Source organism: Mobula birostris, chromosome X (assembly GCF_030028105.1).
Source record: "Mobula birostris isolate sMobBir1 chromosome X, sMobBir1.hap1, whole genome shotgun sequence".
NCBI classification, from domain to species: domain Eukaryota; kingdom Metazoa; phylum Chordata; class Chondrichthyes; order Myliobatiformes; family Myliobatidae; genus Mobula; species Mobula birostris.
Genome location: NC_092402.1, coordinates 41906174 through 41926719, shown reverse-complemented (window position 1 = coordinate 41926719; position 20546 = coordinate 41906174). Strand labels below are relative to the sequence as shown.

Here is a 20546-nt window from a genome sequence, read left to right as displayed (position 1 = left end):
ACCTGGGAGAGTAGGTGAAGCTTCCTAGGAAATTAGGTGCTCGATTGAAGTCTCATGTAAAATATAGTACCTCTGGCAATAGAGTGCTTTGCTCAGCATTGCAGTATAATATCAACCTACATACTTCTCATATAAAGCTTGAATCTTCAGCCCCAGGGCTATCAATTGAGACAGGTATGAATGAGATACAAAAGAGTGAGGTAGCAAGTCAGAAAACCCGAAACGCTTCAGGTATTACCACTGAATGGGATTGCATGAGGGGATGCTCACAATAATGCATGTAAGATAGGGAAAAGTATGGGAAATGTTCCTCTGCAAAGTTACCTCAGTTATGAGAATAGATAAGGAGACGTAGGTTTAATGTTACTAAAAATATAAAGTGCTGGAAGAACTCAGAGATTCAAGCAGCATCTGTGGAGGCAAAGGGATGGTCGATGTTTCAGTTTGAGATTCTGCCCAAGTGTCTTGATCCAAAAAATTAACTATCTGTGACATGCCCTCTTCTCATTACCACCTTCAGGGAGGAGGTACAGGAGTCTGAAGACCCACACTCAAGATTACAGAAACAGCTTCTTCCCTCTGCCATCAGATTCTGAAGGGTCCGTGAGCTCATGAACACCAGCTCGCTATTCCTCTTCTGCACTATCTATTTATATTCAACTTACAGAAATTTGTTAGGCCTGCACTGTACTGCTGTCACAAAACAATACATTTCGTGACTTACATCAGTGACTATAAACCCGATTCTGACTCCGGTCCTGATTCAGATTCATCCCTTTGCCTCCACAGATGGTACCTGTCTCATGGCATTCTTCCAGCTCTTAAATTTTTGCTTCAGGTGCCAGCAATTGCAGCCTCTTGTGTCTCCTGTTTCAACATTAATAAAGCTGTAAGCATGAAATTCCTCATGCAAAGAATGGTTAAGAATTAGAGTGGATAAAAGAAAAGAGCACTGGAAACAGAAATCCTGCAGGCATTAAAGAGTCATTTGAATTCTCCACCATAGGGTTCCTGTAGATGGGTCCCATGTCCTTAACGGGATATCTAAATTGGGCTGAATGGCATTTCTAATTTGCAATTGTATTTTGCTGATGAGAGGGGTGGGACAAGCGAAAGAAAACTGGAGGAAAATGGAAGAGAAATGCCAAATAACACTAATTGTAATACAAACCATACCTGTACATTTTCTCGGAAGTCCATTGCTTCGCGTAAGGGCTGAGTAGCTGCTCTAAAGACCTCATCGATAACTTTGATCCCTACAGTTTTGGTAGATGTGTATTCTCTGGCCTTTTTTCCCTTGCGAACAGAAAGCCCCCTTTTCTGGGACTTCCCGCCACCTCGTCGATTGCTAACGGCCACATGTATAAACAAGCTTGAGTGTGGAAGAAACTCTCCTGTCAAGGACTGAAGAGGCACGTGTCTGTATCCTGCCTGCAGACATTCAAAGGGTATGGTGTATTGCGCAATGAATTCGTCCCCGATGTAATCATCGTCTAGAACTACAAAGCGTAAGAGGGCAAGCTCCGGCAAATTAATTTGAAACTCAAAGCTCTCATCAAAGATAGGATTGTCATCATGCTGAGTCACTGTCTTAGTCCTTTGCTCTGAGCAATCAGCTGGAATCCCATGGATCTCCACATACACATATGGTTCTACAACATCCCCCTTGGCTGCAGAGCCTTTAGGCTTGGGCAGGTTTTGTCCACTAATGATTTTAATATGAAGAAGCTGGGCTGACACTCCTGGCAAAGAATCCTTTGCATTGGCACTGAAGTAGGATACCTCTTCCCTCATGATGGCAGGACGGAGTACATACCCACAGTTTCCATTCTGTCGAAACCAGCCAATGTTGAGGTCCATCATTAGCCCAGGAGTCTGATAGTTCATAGCCACCATCTGGCAACCACATTTCCAAAAGTCCTGGGGATTCATATTACTGGCATCGATTCTCATGGGGCTGGGGTATACCCTGGACAAGAACTTTTTATTGTAAATCACAAAGTCCTCTGGATATTCATTGGCAATTCTGCTTGCTACCACCTCACTGAATGAGCAAATTTCCCAGTATTTCTGATTTCTCCTGGAAACCTCAAAGTCCCTAAACTGCACTGACTTACAGAAGCTCACCAGGTCGGAGAGCTCTTTCGAAAGCCTCAGCTTTCTTTCTGGGGGTACAGTCAATTGATCTGCACTGTCTTCAGCCATGCTTTGGCACATTTCAATCCCTTCGTCTTCATCACTAACATCTCCTTCAGAATCAGAATAATTCCCAGGCAACTTCTTTCCTTTAAGGAGAATCTTTCCCTTGAGTTGTTCTGGTGATGGGAGATAATTGCCCTCTGGATCTGGAGGATCCACGTGTAATCTATCCCCCAGAATCTTCTTGATATGTTGAGCCATCACTTTCTGCTGTTGGACGGAGCACCGTGTCACTAAACAGAGAATCAGTGGGTGCTGTGACGCTACAAAAGCATACTTATTTATCACATCAATAACTGTCCGAAAGGGTATTTGTGCTGTCACCAAGTTGCCAGCATAAATCAGAGGTTCATTATCTGGGCCATCCCAAACCACAAGTTCAATGCTACGGCAGCCCATTTTCAAAGCTCGTATGTACCCATTAACGTCTGAGGAACCCCAGAAATGGTCTTCCAGCAGACAAGCATTATGGGAAGAATTAATGTAGTAATGAGACAAAGGCTGAGTCATATCTTGACACACGTTTTCATGTTGTAGATCAAAGAGGTGGCACTCAAGTGATAAAAGGTAATTTGTAAAACCATCTATGGAAAGGAAACCTTTCTCCTGACCTTCTTGCGATGGTTCATATTTGCGAATGATTTCCAAGCACATCTCTTCCGTCAAGCCCTCCATTCCTTGCTCTACATCCAGGAACAACATAAGGTCCTTGGAGTCAAGCCATTCTTTATTACTGGAGAACTGTACAAGCAGAAAATATATCTCTGGCCGGGTGCAGAGTTCACAGTAAGCCTCAGTGAAGGTCTCCAAGGTAACTTCGGTTCCGAGTTTGTCCTTTGCCTTCTGCAGTTCTTTAAATTTCAGCTCAATTTTTGTTGTCTTTATCCCAGGACTCAAACCTATAATGAGTTGGACTGCCCTAGTCAGTGGAATGAGACCTTGAGTACCATCATCTGCTGCATGAAACACTGATTTCAGCCAGGAAGACCTCAGGCTGTTTTGGTTTGACTCTGTCACGTGAAGTGTATGTTTTCCATATGACACCAGATACCTCAGTCCCATAACCCAAGTGTTCACAATATCAGCAGAACTAGCAACCAAATCCAATGATTCATAGTTCTCCCCGTAAATAATCGAGAAAGCACATTCATCGGAAAATTGGTCTGAAATCCCATTACTGCGAAGCACAGGAGTCTTCTTTCCCAATCTCACTTCTTTGATGGACTTTATTTCAATTTTTGCTTTGTCGGAGTCCTTTTTGGATGGCTCCCATCTCAGCGATCTCATATCAGAATCAAGAATGAAGTAACGGTTGTACACTCTGGAGTTTGAGCGAATCTTCTTCATCTCACATCCCTCCAGCATGAAGGAGATGCAGGCTGCAGTGCTGTTGATTTTGCGATCGTTGGGCATACTGCTGAAAGAGACCGTCTTTTTCCTGTCCTGCCTTTGCCGTGATCCATCCTGAAACAAATAAAACAGAATTATGTAAAACATTCATTCACAGTTGGTTGACAGCAGTATCCAATAAGATGGCTGCACTGAACGTGGCAAATATATATTATAAGTTAAATAAAATCACTTGAAGGTTATGTCCATTTGTTAGCCATATCTAGCTCCCCACTTTGAAAGGGAAGATGGAGTTACATACCGTGGCTTTTGTAATAAATATATGTTTGGCTCATTTTGAAATGTAATGGCTTTCTAGCTACACTTTCTCAAGTGCCATTTGTCATCCTCATGACTTACATATCTAACCCAAAGCAGATTTCCCACAGAAAACTGAAAGCCATTTATAATAATTATTTTACAGAAAATAGGTTCTAATAGGTGTCAGTGAAGCCCAGTGTGGTATGTCCCAATCCATTACTCACTCAAACTACATCTGCAAAATTGCATGTGTGCCGGTCAGCCAAAGAAACAAATGTGAGTTTTTCAATGACCTGAAATATCTTCTGCAGTTGCAAAACATACATCAACTGTGTGGGCTTTAAATTGCTTTCAGCAGAAAATGAGGAAAAAACACTCTCAAAATGTCACTTAGATAAGAAGATTAGGAGAAATTCATTCAGCATCCCATCCCAAGCCCATTTTCAGTCAAATTTACCCTTCTGCAGGTCTCCAACTATTTCTGTAAGCCTATGATCTCTGAGAAGCCTGCTGAAGAACAGATGGTAAAAAGATAAATTCTTGTAAATTATCAATATCTTTTGATCTGGTTTGAATGAAAAGCAGAGAGCAATCTCTGGGAGGCAACAAACAGACTACTAAGACACCTACACTAACTCTGTAATAAACTCTTAATACTTACAACTGAAAATGGAGCTTGCTGCAATAATGATAACCCGATGTTAGCTTTAATGTTATAACTTATCTCTTAAAAGCAGGCAATTGAACAATTTATTTTTTTATTGTATTTCTAAAGAAGAACAATTTGCATCTTTTATTGCCTTTCTTTACAGTGTCAGAACATCCTAAGATACTTCATGGTCATTGTAGTTACTTTGGGAATAAAATCCGTATTGTAATGTAAGAAAAAGTGAATGACAATCAGAATTGGGTTTATTATCACTGAAATTTGTTGTGTCATGAAATTTTTTGTTTTGCAGCAGCAATACAGTGTAATACATAAAATATACCAGAAATTACAATACGAAATATATATAAAAATTAAACGTAGTGCAAAAAGTGAGCAAATATAGTGAGGTAGTGTTCATCAGTTCATTGTCCATTCAGAAATCTGATGTTGGAAGGGAAGAAGCTGTTCCTAAAAGGTTGAGTGTATGTTTTCAGGCTCCTGTACCTCCTCTCCGATGGTAGTAATGAGAAGAGTGGGTGGTGGGGGGCGGAAGTGACAATCTAATAGCAGAAAACAGAGCCACACAAAGAGGAACTTGTCCTCAGTCAGGAGTGTTTTTATTTCAGTTATTGATGAATATTGATATTGTGGACATTGATGAAAAGGCCAGAAGTCACAGTCACTCAGAAGGTGGTGGTGAGCCACCTTCATGAACTTCTGCAGTCCTCTAAGGTGATATTGGGGGAGGGTTATTCCAGGACTTAAAACTCACAATGATGAAGGAATGGTGCCAGGATAGTGTGATTTACTGAGAAGTCTTCAGGCCTTCAATCCACCTGCTCTCCTTGTCCTTTCTGGTGGAAGTGGTCATAGCTTTATAGCCAAAGCTGTCAGAGTCATTGGAACTGTTTCTGTGACTGCATGTTCACTTCAAATGAGGCAAACTGGCAGGTGGAGTATAACATTCAATCAGTACCATGTATTTAGCCTTAAAGTATTTCTACTCCAGTCCATCGGGCCCTGGGTTATTTTAGACTGTTAGTCAAAGTATGTTGTGTAGCTATCTCAATATAGACGGCACGGTAGTATAGCGGTTAGTGTAACGCTGTACGGCGGCAGCAATACGGGTACATTTCCCGCTGCTGTCTGTAAGCAGTTTGTACGTTCTCCTCATGACTGCACATGGTTTTCCTCCGGGTTGTCCGGTTTCTCCACATTTCGGAGACATACAGGTTAATTGGTCACATGGGTGTAATTGGGCGGTGCGGACTCATTAGGCCGGAAGGGCCTGTTACTGTGCTGTACCTCCAAATAAAATGAAATAAAAGATATATAACTGATGAAGGCAACACAGGATTTTCAATTGTTAAATAAAATTAACATTGTTACATACAAAAAAAAAACCTCAATCTAACTGAAAGCAATAGGAAAGTTTAGCCTGGTAGTACAACTAAAAGGGATTCCTGCTGTTCAAAGGAACTAAACAGAGACGAGTCATGACATTGGGATTTTCTGAGGGTTTACAGCCATGGTCTTGTATTGCCAATTATTGTGCTGTCATGGTGCACAGAAATGGAGTTGGGTAGGCCATGGAACAGAAATAGGAACTCACAACAGCATTGTGGTAAATAATAGAAAATGTGTTACTTTAGTTGCATAAATATGAAACTATTGAGTGTAAAAATTCAATTGAATATCTCTTGAATAGCACAACTGTGTTGTCTCCATGTATGTGCCTATTTTTGTCTTCTATTGTGAACAAACTATAATGTTACCAGATGTCTTCCTGTGATCCTCCTAGGTCTGCTATCTTCAGCAACAGATCACTGATCAACTTGCAATGGCTTCCTGGTTTCAAGCTTGTGACGTGCAGGTATTTCAAAGCACCAAAGCTGTTCCTCCCCATAGAGCTATTTGTATCCAGATGCTGCCAACGATAACCTTTGTTTAACAGCTTGAGGTGAAATGTGAGGCTAGCAACTCAATAGCACTTAAAAGATGACAAGATTGCATTTTATTTTTTCCCTCAACCATTTCATGGCTCTATTTTAAACCAATCATGTTCATCACACTTCAGATAAAAGCAGTTGGTAAAGTGACAGCTAGGTTTGAGTTGCAAAATAGACCTGCAGGTTGAAGTATGTTCAGTTCCAATAAATTGTGATTTACTGAAGAAAACCAAATGACCATGCTCACTGTAAGTGTCCACTTTATTTAATAGAAGAGGCTAGTATGAAGCTATGAAGCAACTTACCAACTGTAACATTGTTCAGATATCAGGAATTTCATCCATTGACATGTTAAACTAGTCATTCACCACAACCAGTGGGAATTCATTAACTAAACATGTTTCTGATCATCAGTCCCTTTTGGCTCTGAGATGGAATTCTATTGTTCGGCCTTTTAACTAACACTCTGCCTATCTGAACCAAATCATAATATTATTCATGAAGTGAATTGTTAGAACATCACAGGATTAGCAAACCCCTTTTTGTAGTTGCCAACCCAATAGATATTTCTGGTCCCTTCTGTAGCTTCAAATATGGTTTAATTAGGGTTCTTTAGAATTGAGAAAAATGCTCACATAATCTAAATCATTGCACGGTATTAAAAAGACATCTGATTTATTCCTAAACTTAAAAATAATTAATTTTCTTACTCTCAGAGTTATTTCACAAAACAATTCCTTATTTACCACGTGCTTCAGTGGCCAAGGAATTCTGCTTCACTGGCACGATATAGAAATATTATTGATAAGTACACATCCTACAATTGCTTAGACGTTTCCCTCTATGATCAGTATATTCAGTAAATGGGGAATAACAGTCAGCAAAAGAAGTGTAATGGTCAGCCATATTTAGAACAATGGAGTACAAACTACAGGAAGATATGATCATACTAAAAAGTTCCCATCTTGAGCATTGTGTCCAGTTCCAGGCACGAAGTAAGAAATTAGGCACTGGTGACAATTCAGAGGACAGCCCTAAGTGACAGAGGCACTGAGTCATTTCATAAACTGGCTTAGTCTGTCTGTGCTCTGAAAGGAAGGAGCTAGACAGTGATATGATCAAGCTATTCAAAGTAGAAAATAAAAAGGAAAAGGTGGATTCAGAAGATTACTTCAAAATGAACTATCAAAGTGGAACAGGGGATGTGGGTTCAAACATTTAAGATGGAAGGAGGCTTCACTGCGCAGAGTGATCAACACTTGGCTTGGCCTTGAACGTGAGCATTGTTGGGGCTGCTGTTTCAGGTAAGATATTATACTCAAGGCACATTGGCCCTCCCAGTTTGAGTAGAAGATCTAATTACAGTATTAAAAAATACCAGGAGACTCTCCCAAAAACAGTGGCTAATTCTGATCAATCACTCCATGCACTTACAGAGTTCCTCATTGTCCTATTAGACATTGTTAGATGTACAGTGAAAATAGTGCTATGTAACTGCAAGTTGCCTTTTCCTCTTCCTTTCTATTCCCTGCAACTTATTCATATTGACTGCTGGAAGAACTTATTGTATAATTTCCAGGCAGCCAACTCAACAGAGGTATTGATAAGAAATCCTTCTTTTTTCTATAGACCAGTGAAGACCCAGAAGAGTAGAGAAAACACAGAACATATAAGATTGCCCTACTGTATTAGTACTGTATAAGGAAACATGCTTCCTGCTAGGCACACATTCTAGATTACTGCAGAACTCTTCTAATCTCCTGCTGAAATAGTTAATGCTAATGCAGGTACCATAAAGCTTGGTCAGACACCCTGAGCCAATAGGCAGGTCCTGGACTTATTTTCTGGCATAATTTACATATTACTATTTAACTATTTATGGTTCTATTACTATTTATTATTTATGGTGCCACTGTAACAAAAACCAATTTCCCCTGGGATCAATTAAGTATGACTATGACTATACAGGGAATATCAAGATTCAGCCTTGTTCTCACATTAAACTAGCCTGTCATCAGACAGTGTCAGTAAACAAAGCTCAGTATCTGTAAGGGAGGATCCCTACATGCCTTAGATTGTCAAGGAAAAAGCTCAGAAGAATCATTCTTGGCACTTAAAAACCACGCATTCCAAAAACAATTCAATTCACAAGTAACTCAAGTCACATTTTTTGAAGCTTAGCATGCACAAAATTGGACCGAAGGTTTCTGTGGAATTTAGCAGACTCTCCGCCTGTTTTAGGATGTCCACTGTGTGTCCCTGACTCTGTTCTGATCCTTAGAATCATGATCAAACCCATTGCCCATTTCCTGCAGCGCTTCCTTATGCTGTGGTGCTTGTCTCAACAAAAAGAAGAAGGGAGGAGTAGGACTGGGACAATCATTGCTGCAAGGAATTTACAGACATCTTTTGGAAATTCTAACAACAGATTTGCCATTTAAGCAAATCCAAAATAGTTGCTGTAGACATTTGAAATCACACTGAGACCTACTTCAGGACAAATTAATATGCCTGCCTCTTGCAGGTGTGTGACATGCCAGAAGCCACACTGGTAGGGATATCAATAGCCAACATTGTCCCAACTTAATTGGCTAGATGTCATCAAAAAGCTGGAGGCTACAAAGCAAGAGGAAACACCTTGCAAAACCAGTGCTGCTAAATTCCTACCTATCACATTAACCTCTCATTTCTTGCTGCCTCAGTAAAACAGCCAGATAAACAAAGACCACACCCAACCCAGACATTCTCTCTTCCCACCTCCCCTACTAGACAGAAGGTACAAAAGCCTGGAAGTACATACCACCAGGTTCAAGGGCAGCTTCTATCCCACTGTTAGCAGGCTCTTGAATGGATCTTTTGTACAAGAAGATGGACTCTTGACCTCACAATCTACCTCTTATGGTCTTGCATTTTATCGTTTACCTGCACTGCACTCTTTTGGTAGATTTTACACTTTATTCTGCATTGTTATTGTTTTACCTCATTCTAGATCAATGCACCATGCAATGATTTGATCTGTATAAACAGTATGTAAGACAAACTTTTCACTGTATCTTGGTACATGGTCCAATAATAATTCAATACCAAAACCATTACTAAAAACCTTGTCGGATACTGTCAGCCTCTACATTTCAGCTCTCAGAGCTGCTACATTTGAAATCCATTTCTGGTCACCATACATGTCCCATTCCCTATTAAATCTCTCCCCCTCACCTTAAACCTATGTCCTTTAGTTGTTGATTACTCAACCCTGGGAAATAGTTCGTGCACATTCACTCTGTCTATGCCTCTCATGATTCTAGACACCTCTATAAGATCAGACATCATTCTCATATGCTCCAATAAGTCTCGATTTTCTCAACCTCCCTCCATAACTCAGACCCTTGAATCCTAGTAATCTCCTCTGCACTCTTTCCAGCTTTCCTATAGCAGGGTGACCAATACAGAACATAATATTCTAAACATGAGAAAATCTGCAGATGCTGGAAATCCAAGCAACACACACAAAATGCTTCATTAGGCCTGGTTCTCGGCCTGAAACATCAACTGTTTACTCCTTTCCATACCTGCTGAGTTCCTCAAGCATTTTGTGTGTGTTGCACAATATTCTAAATGTGGCCTCATCAATATCTTGTACAATTGCAACATATCATCTCAATTTCTATACTAAATGCTCTGACTGGTGAAGGCCAGCATGCCAAAAGCCTTCTTTGTCAACCTGTCTACTTCTGATGTCCCTTTCAGGAAACCCTGTACTTGTACTTCTAGGTTGTTCTGTTCTACAACACTTGTCAGGGTCCTACTGTTCACTCTGAAAGTCCTGCTCTCATTTGTCTTCCAAAAATGACTTCTCCAAGGTAATCATTTCGAATATCCGAAAATCCACCAATTTTGAATTTACTCCACAAATGAGCCCCCACAACTTTCCTAGCATAGAATTCCAAACTGCAATGCATGTCATATGCCCAATGTAAAGCATTTTACAATGTTAATTGTCCTGTATAATTGTATATGATCGCCTATACACTCACAAGTGGTTCATATAATACAACAATCTATGTTGATTCACTCAAAACAAAACTGATTATAAACTAAAAACAGATCTCTGTAAAATGGTCCCTCCAACCTAATAGTGTGTCTCTGCTGTTTAGAACTTCTATGTATGCCATAGCTCATTCTAAAGATCTTTTTCAGAAACCATTTAGTTTACAAAAGGCTGAAAGTTGGAATGTGTTTAAGTTAAATAATGACATCTTAAGGAAATAATTTGCCTTATGCCATAACTAAAGAGTCTGTCCATTTCTATTAGATGTTATAATTCCAAAAAAAATATTAAGAAGCTAAAGGAGAAATCATTCACCAAAACTTGGGTTATGGATTAGGGAGTTTATTTAACTAGTACATTTCACCATCAGCTAAAGCTGGCAAAGAGTATTTGAGCCATATATGAACGTTGCCACTCCTGTTACTTTTGGTGACAGGAATCACAGAAAGGAAATGCCTTCAAATTAATCTTGGTCAGTTGCTTCAGCACAGCTTGCATTGACATATGTCATTGTGACAGAGCGCAGATAAGAATAACCACGTTAGTTACTCACCTCATGAGACACAGAGACGTGAAGTGGGGGCAGGTTTAGGTCATTTGGCTCTAGGTAAGCTTTATTTGTCATATGTGCATCAAAACATTGAAACATACAGTGAAATGAATAATTTTGCATAAATGACCAACATAGTCCTAGGATAGTGCTGTGGCCAGCCCACAAGTGTCGCCACGCTTCCGGTGCCCACAACTTACTAACCCTAGCCTGTACGCCTTTGGAATGTCGGAGGAAGTCTGAGCACACAAGAGAAACCCACACGGTCAAGAGGAGAATATACAAAATCCTTAGAGACAGCAGTGGGAACCGAACCCCTATCAGAGATCACTTACGCTGCAAAGCAATTGCATTAACCGCTACACTACAATATGATAGCACTACTGTGATTGTTACACAACCTTTTGAACAGACAGTTAACACAGACTTGTAAATTTGACAGGATCCTATTAAATAAGAAGTCTAGTTACATCACTGTTGCTAAGGCATTGGACTAAAATCACACCAACACTGATGTCACCTGGTATGGCTGGCTTGTTAACATTGGCATCTCCCCTGCTAAAAACCTGTCTGTGTTAAAATCAACACTATACTAAGGCACACTTACAAATAAATGTTTGTGATAAAATGTATGAATCTCATAGGAGAGGTTCAGCAGAAAAATATGAAGTTGATTCAAGATTCAAGAGTGTTTATTGTCATTCTTCAGCATACAAGTGTCAGGAATGAAATGATTGTTACTCCAGATCTGATGCAGTATAAATAAGCATAAATACACAATAAATATATGAGGAGTGATTGATAAGTTCATGGCCTAAGGTAGAAGGAGTCAATTTTAGAAAACCTAGCACATTTATTTTTCCTACATTTACACACTTAGTCCAACGGTCATGGAGCATATGGATCCCTTCTTTGTAGAAGTCGACGTTTTGGACCTCCAGAAAGTGGTCCACAGCAAGGGTGATTGATAAGTTCATGGCCTAAGGTAGAAGAAGATGAGTTATTAACTTCAACTTTCTGCATAATCACTCAGAGTTGAACTGCACGTGCATGTAATGAGAGCTGTATAACTCATCTCCTTCTACCTTAGGCCACGAACTTATCAATCACCCCTCGTAAATACAAAAGCAATCCCATAAAACACTATGTTTAACTGCTGAGTGCAGACGTATATAGATAAGTCTAGCTTAGACTGATTGTATGCAGATAAAGTGATGCTAGGTGCGGGAGTATCTGTACATAAGGTAATTCTGACAGGAAATGATGAAGTGATAAAGTGACTTGCAGCGAGAGAAACTCTTCTAGCTAGCAGCAGAGCAGATGAAAACACAGTAGGACAGTGACTGTGTCAGTGTAGGTATGAGTTGTGGAGTGTAAGTGTAAAGTGGCAGTACGTGTGGAGTTATAGGTGCTGAGGGGCTTTGGAGAGGAATGGCTGATGTACTGTAGGTGTAGTGGTGGAGGAGCAGGATTGACTTTTAAAAGAGCAGATTACAATTATAAAATAGCACCAGTGAAAGCCACGTTTCTAAAATCACAGTATCACCTGATGAGAATGCATGACACACAAAATGCTGGAGGAACTCAGCAAGTCAGGCAGCTCTTTGAAAGTGAATAAACAGTCGACATTTCAAGCCGAGACTCTTCCTCAGGACTGGAAAGGAAGGGGGAAAGACATCAGAATAAAAGGTGGTGGGGGAGTGGTGGCAGGTGATATCAGGATCTGATAGGAGAGGAGAGTGCACCACAGGAGAAAGGGAAGGAGGAGGGGCAGGTGAGAAGAGGTAAGAGGCCAGAGTGAGGAATAGAAGAGCAGAATGCATGATGGCAGGTCTGCTTATGTTGACCTGAAGGTTCAAAATTAGAGACAGCCAAGGTCAAGTACTAGAAATGGTTATTCTGAAAACCATTTGAAGTACAGTACTGTGCAAAAGTTTTAGGCACATATGTATAGCTAGAGTCCCTAAGATTTTTGCACAGTATTGTAGTAATTTTATGTATTGCACTGTACTGCTACCAAAAAAAAATCATGACATATGTGAGTGATGATAAACCTGATTCTGATATGGGACTCTATTGTGGACTGAGAGTGGGAAGGGGGCAGGGAGAGGGAAGGGAGTGGGAAGCACCAGAGGGACATTCTGTATTGATCAATAAACCAATTGTTTGGAATCAAATGACCTTGCCTGGTGTCTCAAGGCTGGGTGAATCTGCACCCTCCCTAGCACTTCTCTGCCACCTGTCCCACACCCTTCACGCAACGCTCCACCCCCACCACTCCCAACATCCTTTGCTCCCGCAAGATTTATAAGCTCGCTCTCCGCTCCATGTTGACAAATACAGTACAGTGCAAGCATCTTGAGCACCCGAGCTATATTTATGTGCCTAAGACTGTTTTCTGCACAGTACTGTAAATGAGTCACTAGCCACCACTGCCCCCCACCCCCAGCAAGCCTGGTTTACACTGGGCACGTTGCTATGAGTCGGCTGCAGATTTGCCAGCAATGCAACAGCACAATGCAAGTATAAAATGGGCAAAAAGAACTGTTCTATGGGCAATCTGTGAGATCCTGGCAGACGGGAAAGGAAGTCCTTCCCTCCCCCTCTGTGCTGAATAAATGCTGAATTCATGCTTCTCTAATTTATGCCTTGGAGCTCATTTCTCAAGTAAGAATTCCCTCTTTGTAATTGATTAAATTATTCTGCGCAGAACAATTGAATTACTGTGAGCAATTCACAGGGATTTTAGTCCTTGTGAGACCATGACAAGAGCGATGAGATAAGGCTGGAAACCACGACTGGTTATTATCAAGCCACTTGGGGGGGAAGAAAAACATCTTTCAATTCTGTTATCACATCACCTCTCACATATCAACTAAATACGGTCTTTCCACTGGCCATCCTACACATTATCCATTTATTTGTGCCATCTAATTCCCCCCTTTTTCATCTATTTGGAAACAAAGATTAGTATTTCCAATAACTCACTGGGCAGGCAAAAGAAAACTGATTCAGATGCTGTAGATCTGAACTTCAAGTAACACTCTGAATACGAGGATGAGCCTTGATGAGAGGCAATCAACCCACAGGATTATTTTTTTCTCTCTCTTTCTCAAGCAGGTTTATCTGTCCTGAAGACACAAGCAACTGCAGATGCAGGAAGTGAGCACACAAAACAGTGGAGGAACTAGGTGAGTCAGGCAGAATCTACGAAGGGCAATGGAGAGTCATTGTTTCAGGTTGAGACTTTCTATCCGGACAGAGGGAAGGCAGACAGGATAAAATGGTGGAAGGAAAGGGTGGAACAGGGTTTCACCTCTCCCTTCCACCTCCTTATATTGGCTACCTCCCCTCTATCTTTAAAATGTTTCAACCTGACTTTCTATTTCCTTCAATAGAGCTGCCTGACCTGCTGAGTTCCTCCAGCATTTTCTGTGCTGTCCTTCCTGAAGACCGATTCCAAGAGTTTCTGATTTTGTTTTGTCGGTCAGTCAACTCAGTATTGCTGCTGTATGGCACTCATGCTCAGAGAGAGATACATGAATCCATTTTGTAACTCTATATTCGTCTGTAGGACTTTGGGCAGTCCTAATACTAGTACAATGTAGACTTTGTACCTCAAAAGCCAGAAACACTCAGCAGGTTATACTTCTTTCAGTTTTCCAATATCTGCAATATCTTGATTTTCATGGGCTTCAGTGTAATGAAGTTCATCTTTGACACCAGGCAAAGCAACCTAATATGTATCATCCATGCACCCTAAAGCAGAAGCCCACCATCTACAAAATGCACTGTGTTGACCCACCAAGGCTTCTTTAAAAGCATCTCTCAAATCTGCAGCATTTATCACAGAGAAGAGCAAGGGTAGAAGATTACAACATTAGGAGGCTACAAAATTAACTTTAAGTTCTCTTGTTTATTTTCTCTCCTCCATTGTCATTAAAGAATGAGGAGGAAATCTTATTGAAGCATATTGAATATTGAAAGGCTTAGATAGAGTGGATGTGGAGAGGATGTTTCCAATAGTGGGAGGGTCTAGGACTAGAGGACACAACTTCAGAATACAAGGACGTCCATTTAGAACAGAGATGAGGAGGAATTTCTTTAGCCTGAGAGTGGTGAATCTGTGGAATTCATTGCCACAGAAGACTGTGAAGGCCAAGTCATTGGGTATATTTAAACAGAGGTTCATAGGTTCGTGATTAGTAAGGGTGTCAAACATTACAGGGAGAAAGCAGTAGAATGGGGTTGAGAGGGATAATAAATTAGCCATGATTGAATGGTGGAGCAGACTCAATGGGCCAAATGGCCGAATTCTGCTCCTATATCTTATGGGCTTAAGATCTTATGGTTGTAGAGTCAACAACCTGGAGCTCCCTACCCAAAATTCTAGCTGAAACAGAGTCAATCAAAGATGAGCGATTAATATCAAATGTATTAAGCACAATAGTAAAATACAGTAGATGATGCAAGTCTGAAAAAAGTATCCAAGTATGCATACACAGACTCATATTTATATTCAGATTTATGTATCACATGTACATCAAAACATACAGAGAAATGCAGTGTTTGTATTAACAACACACACAAGGATGAGTGCTGCATTTAAGGCCCATCCCTTAATACACATGATAAGATGGTGGTAGACCACCTTTTTGTTTTCCTGCAGTCCACAAGATACAGTGACACCACACCATTGCTAGAGTCCATGTGATATCCAGCAATGGAGCTTCATCACATCAGGACTCCCAGTATTACAATGGGCAACCTGTCTCCCTTATCCTATAGCAGTCCGACCAGGCATAGGATCAGAATCCCTATTAACCAGACTGGAGCATCCCTTTCCAGAGATTAGAAGGTCAACTGTTATCTTTCAGCTGTGTTATTTTAATATTTATAATTGTTTCATGGTTAATTGGTTCAGCGCACCATTGTACCATTTACTGTTTGGTGTTCTGTGAGCTTTAACTATTTTATATATTTTGGTTTATTTCAATATAATTGATTTACTTTAATTATTTACAACAATTTAAAATTTTAAACATTTCTGAACATCACAAAAATTGTTTGAAATAATTCACTGTCTTTGAAGGAGAAGTGCCACCCTCCATCCCTTTGTCAAAGGTCATGACAGAGTTAAAGAGCGGGTCCTCACAGTAATTGCTCGAGGCTACTTGCCCCTGAGGCCTAACTACGCCTCACTGGATGTGGAGGGTCAGTTCAATCAGCCTTCTGTATCCAGACCACGTTAGTGGAGGCAGGAACTAAAAGCAGTGGGCCAGATGTTGAACACAATCACCAAATCTTGCTACAAAGTGTCAAATTCAGAATGATGGCGTATAAAGACTCTATAGAGGCTGAGAATGCAGTCTGCCCAGGACACACTGGGAACTAATAATATTATATTCATAAGGGAGTGGAATAGATTTGCTAGAACACAGCAAGTGCTCTGAGAAGTGTTGTTTCAGGATAGTTCCCAGATACAGAGTCTTTTCTGGCTTCAATGCTACAGACATGTTAAAACAGTTCTGTCCTGCTTTTTCAATTCATTATGAAAGAAAAAAATATAGAGCAATGATGTAATATAGTAGGAGAAAGGAAATGGATAAGGTCTGGGCCAAAAATAATGACAAGAGACTCAAGAGAAAGTAAGAGTTATTACATGGCATGCTGAGGAATGTCAAAGTGGTTTCTGCGTGTTTCTGGCTGCTGTGCTGTCCTAGCAGTAAGGAAACTTCAGAAGAACATTAAATCACAGTCAAAGTACAAGCCCAGCAGAGAGGTCACAAGAGCTGCCTCAAGCACTCAAGCACAAGAAAGGTACACTTGGTAGGGTAGGGCTGGCTACTTGCTCACCCTCATGTGCGATTACGGCCATTCAAATAGCTAAAGCAGTATATCCACAAGCAGTGAATGGAAATGACGTGGGCTTTCCCACTTGTGAGTGACAAAGCTCATCCACATAATGGCAAACACCCCTGCAACCAGCTGAACTGAAATCACAGATTAACCCTATCATTAATTAACATTAAACAAATTAAAACCACATGCGGTAGATGCTGGGAGATTTAACTTATCCACTTCTTCTACAATTAATAGCATTATCTTTACTGATAACAATATAGGATATGAAAAGTTATCTATAAGCCAACATCCATTTTAATTATATAAATGATTCCAATAAAATGAATTGTTCCTCACATAATTTCATGTTTATCTGTCTTTCTGCTTATCAAAGCAAGATGCCTTACATAGAACACCAGTGTAGGTACACACTCCAAAACAGAGAACTGATTGTGGTTTTTCACTCACAAACACGAGGAAATCTGCAGACGCTGGAATTTCAAGCAACACACATAAAAGTTGCTGGTGAACGCAGCAGGCCAGGCAGCATTTCTAGGAAGAGGTACAGTCGACGTTTCGGGCCAAGACCCTTCGTCAGGACTAACTGAAAGAAGAGCTAGTAAGAGATTTGAAAGTGGGAGATGCAGATCCAAAATGATAGGAGAAGACAGGAGGGGGAGGGATGGAGCCAAGAGCTGGACAGGTGATTGGCAAAAGGAATATGAGAGGATCATGGGACAGGAGGCCTAGGGAGAAAGACAAGGGGGAGGGGAGAAGCCCAGAGGATGGGCAAGGGGTATAGTGAGAAGGACAGAGGGAGAAAAAGGAGAGAGAAAAAAATAATGTGTGTATATAAATAAATAAATAACACATGGGGTATGAGGGGGAGGTGGGGCATTAACTAAGAAGTTAGAGAAGTCAATGTTCATGCCATCAGGTTGGAGGCTACCCAGACGGAATATAAGGTGTCGTTCCTCCAACCTGAATGTGGCTTCATCTTTATAGTAGAGGAGGCCGTGGATAGCCATATCAGAATGGGAATGGGACGTGGAATTAAAATGTGTGGCCACTGGGAGATCCTACTTTCTCTGGCGGACAGAGCGTAGGTGTTCAGCGAAACGATCTCCCAGTCTGCGTCAGGTCTCACCAATATATAGAAGGCCACATCGGGAGCACCGGACACAGTATATCACCCCAGCCGACTCACAGGTGAAGTGTCGCCTCACCTGGAAGGACTGTCTGGGGCCCTGAATGGTAGTGAGGGAGGAAGTGTAAGGGCATGTGTAGCACTTGTTCCGCTTACAAGGATAAGTGCCAGGAGGGAGATCGGTGGGGAGGGATGGGGGGGACGAATGGACAAGGGAGTCGCGTAGGGAGCGATCCCTGCGGAAAGCAGAGAGAGGGGCGGAGGGAAATATGTGCTTAGTGGTGGGATCCCGTTGGAGGTGGCGGAAGTTACGGAGAATAATATGTTGGACCCGGAGGCTGGTGGGGTGGTAGGTGAGGACCGGGGGAACCCTATTCCTAGTGGGGTGGCAGGAGGATGGAGTGAGAGCAGATGAGCGTGAAATGGGGGAGATGCGTTTGACAGAGTTGATGGTGGAAGAAGGGAAGCCCCTTTCTTTAAAAAAGGAGGACATCTTCCTCATCCTGGAATGAAAAGCCTCATCCTGAGAGCAGATGCAGTGGAGACGGAGGAATTACGAGAAGGGGATGGCATTTTTGCAAGAGACAGGGTGAGAAGAGGAATAGTCCAGATAGCTGTGAGAGTCAGTAGGCTTATAGTAGACATCAGTGGATAAGCTGCCTCCAGAGATAGAGACAGAGGATCTAGAAAGGGGAGGGAGGTGTTGGAAATGGACCAGGTAAACTTGAGGGCAGAGTGAAAGTTGGAGGCAAAGTTAATGAAGTCAACGAGTTCTGCATGCGTGCAGGAAGCAGCGCCAATGCAGTCGTCGATGTAGTGAAGGAAAAGTGGGGGACAGATACCAGAATAGGTTTAGAACGTAGATTGTTTTTCATTTATTGATACGGCTTTCAGAGAAATTAACCTTGGAAACTAGTTGAGCTTTTGATTATGGCTTTAGCAACTTGATGTATTGTTGTTCTGGTTCCACATCAGGTAAATGATATCACATGGGCAAGTGCTCCTTTTCATAAATTCAATTCATACTTTAAATTCGTTAGGAAAGGCAGCAACAATTATGAACAAAAAATGGGTTTCACCTAAATAAAAATCTTGATATGCTCACTACATGAGATGAAGCAGGAATCATAAAAGGAAAATGTGGAAACAGAAGATCAGGCTGCACATGTAGAGTGATAAACAGGTCAGAATTCCAACATCTGCAGTCTGTGGAGTAGGGCTGGAAGAGGCTTGTATGGACCATAAAAAAGAAACAGAATACCTTAGTGTAGGTGTCCAGGAATTCTGAAGGCAGTAGTTCAGGTATGTTTGTAGTTAGGAAGGCATACAGGATATCTGACTTGGAGTGGACAAGGCTGACAGGTAACCTGATTAAGGTACGCAAAATTATAATGTTTAATTATAGGATAGGTAATGAAAAACTTTCCCGAGAGCAGAACTTTCTCTATGATCAGAAGAGCTGAGATGAGAGATTTAGAAACAATTTGATAAATTGCCTTTTCACCCAGAGAATGGTTGAAATCTGGAATGTACTTTCAGGGGTGATGACTGTAAGTTTTCTCGCAATATTTAAGGAATATCTTGATGAGCACTTTTAATAAGCTCTTTGAACTGTTGCTGTTGGAAACTTTCCTAACAAGTGAAAGCATTATTGACATTTTTATGCTTTCGTTTTTTTTTTGTGCATCATACCTGCGTAGCAAAGAATGAACCATGATAAAAGTGACCTAATAAGGTGAGTGTGAAAGCACAAAATATCACAACATACTGTGTATTTGGCTATTCAGTCCTTCCAGTTGGTGCTGATCTTAGAATGTAAACAGATTCTTTGGTCCCTGTCTATGCCAGCCCTCAAGTATCCATCTGTATTAATCCCATTTCCCAACACTCATTTTGTAGCCTTCCATTTCAAGTGCTCATTACAATAGTCCTTAGCAGGATGTCTGGTTGTCATCACACTGCACCAGTTCTGTATTTTAATAAATGATGCGGAAGTGCTGCTATCTGATAGAAAATGCCAATATTTCAGTGAAAACAGTTTTGCTGGCCGATGGATGGATGTTTATGCTGAGACAAGAAATTAAAATTTGAGCTTCTATAGTTTAGATCACATCCATTTCAAAATGTCCCAAGGCAATTCATATCCAATGAGGTGTCCTTAAACTGTAGTCACAGTTATGCACAGAAAGAAATGTGAAAATCACTGGATAGACTGTTTCTAGAAAAGTTAACTGAGAAATAACTACTGATTAGAATACTGGGAATTACATGTATTTCTTAAGATCTTTGTGGCAATTTTTGCACCATCAGCCTCTGGAAACCTTTACATCAGACCACAGAGTAACCTACAGGCAGTCCCTGTGAAAAGCAAGGGCTCTGTTCTTGAGAAGGGCTCAGCTGATTTCTCTGTAAGTCAGAAACACCCAATTTCTCTAGTTACCCAAATTGTATCTCTCTACGTTGGCTCCGTGGTAGAAGCCAGAGAGTGGTAGTGGATGGTTGCCTCTCTGACT

The 20546-nt window shown here is 41.0% G+C and overlaps 1 protein-coding gene across 8 annotated transcripts in view; it reads right to left on the bottom strand.

Moving 5' to 3' along the window:
* The window catches only part of LOC140191566 (inactive phospholipase C-like protein 2), a 230203-nt gene that overhangs the window by 67202 nt on the left and 142455 nt on the right, over positions 1-20546 (bottom strand). For all 8 annotated transcript variants that reach the window (XM_072249065.1, XM_072249073.1, XM_072249067.1 and 5 more), the window contains exon 2: positions 1177-3663. In XM_072249065.1, the coding sequence (XP_072105166.1) occupies positions 1177-3663 (2487 nt within the window). The remainder of the gene's footprint in view (positions 1-1176; positions 3664-20546) is intronic.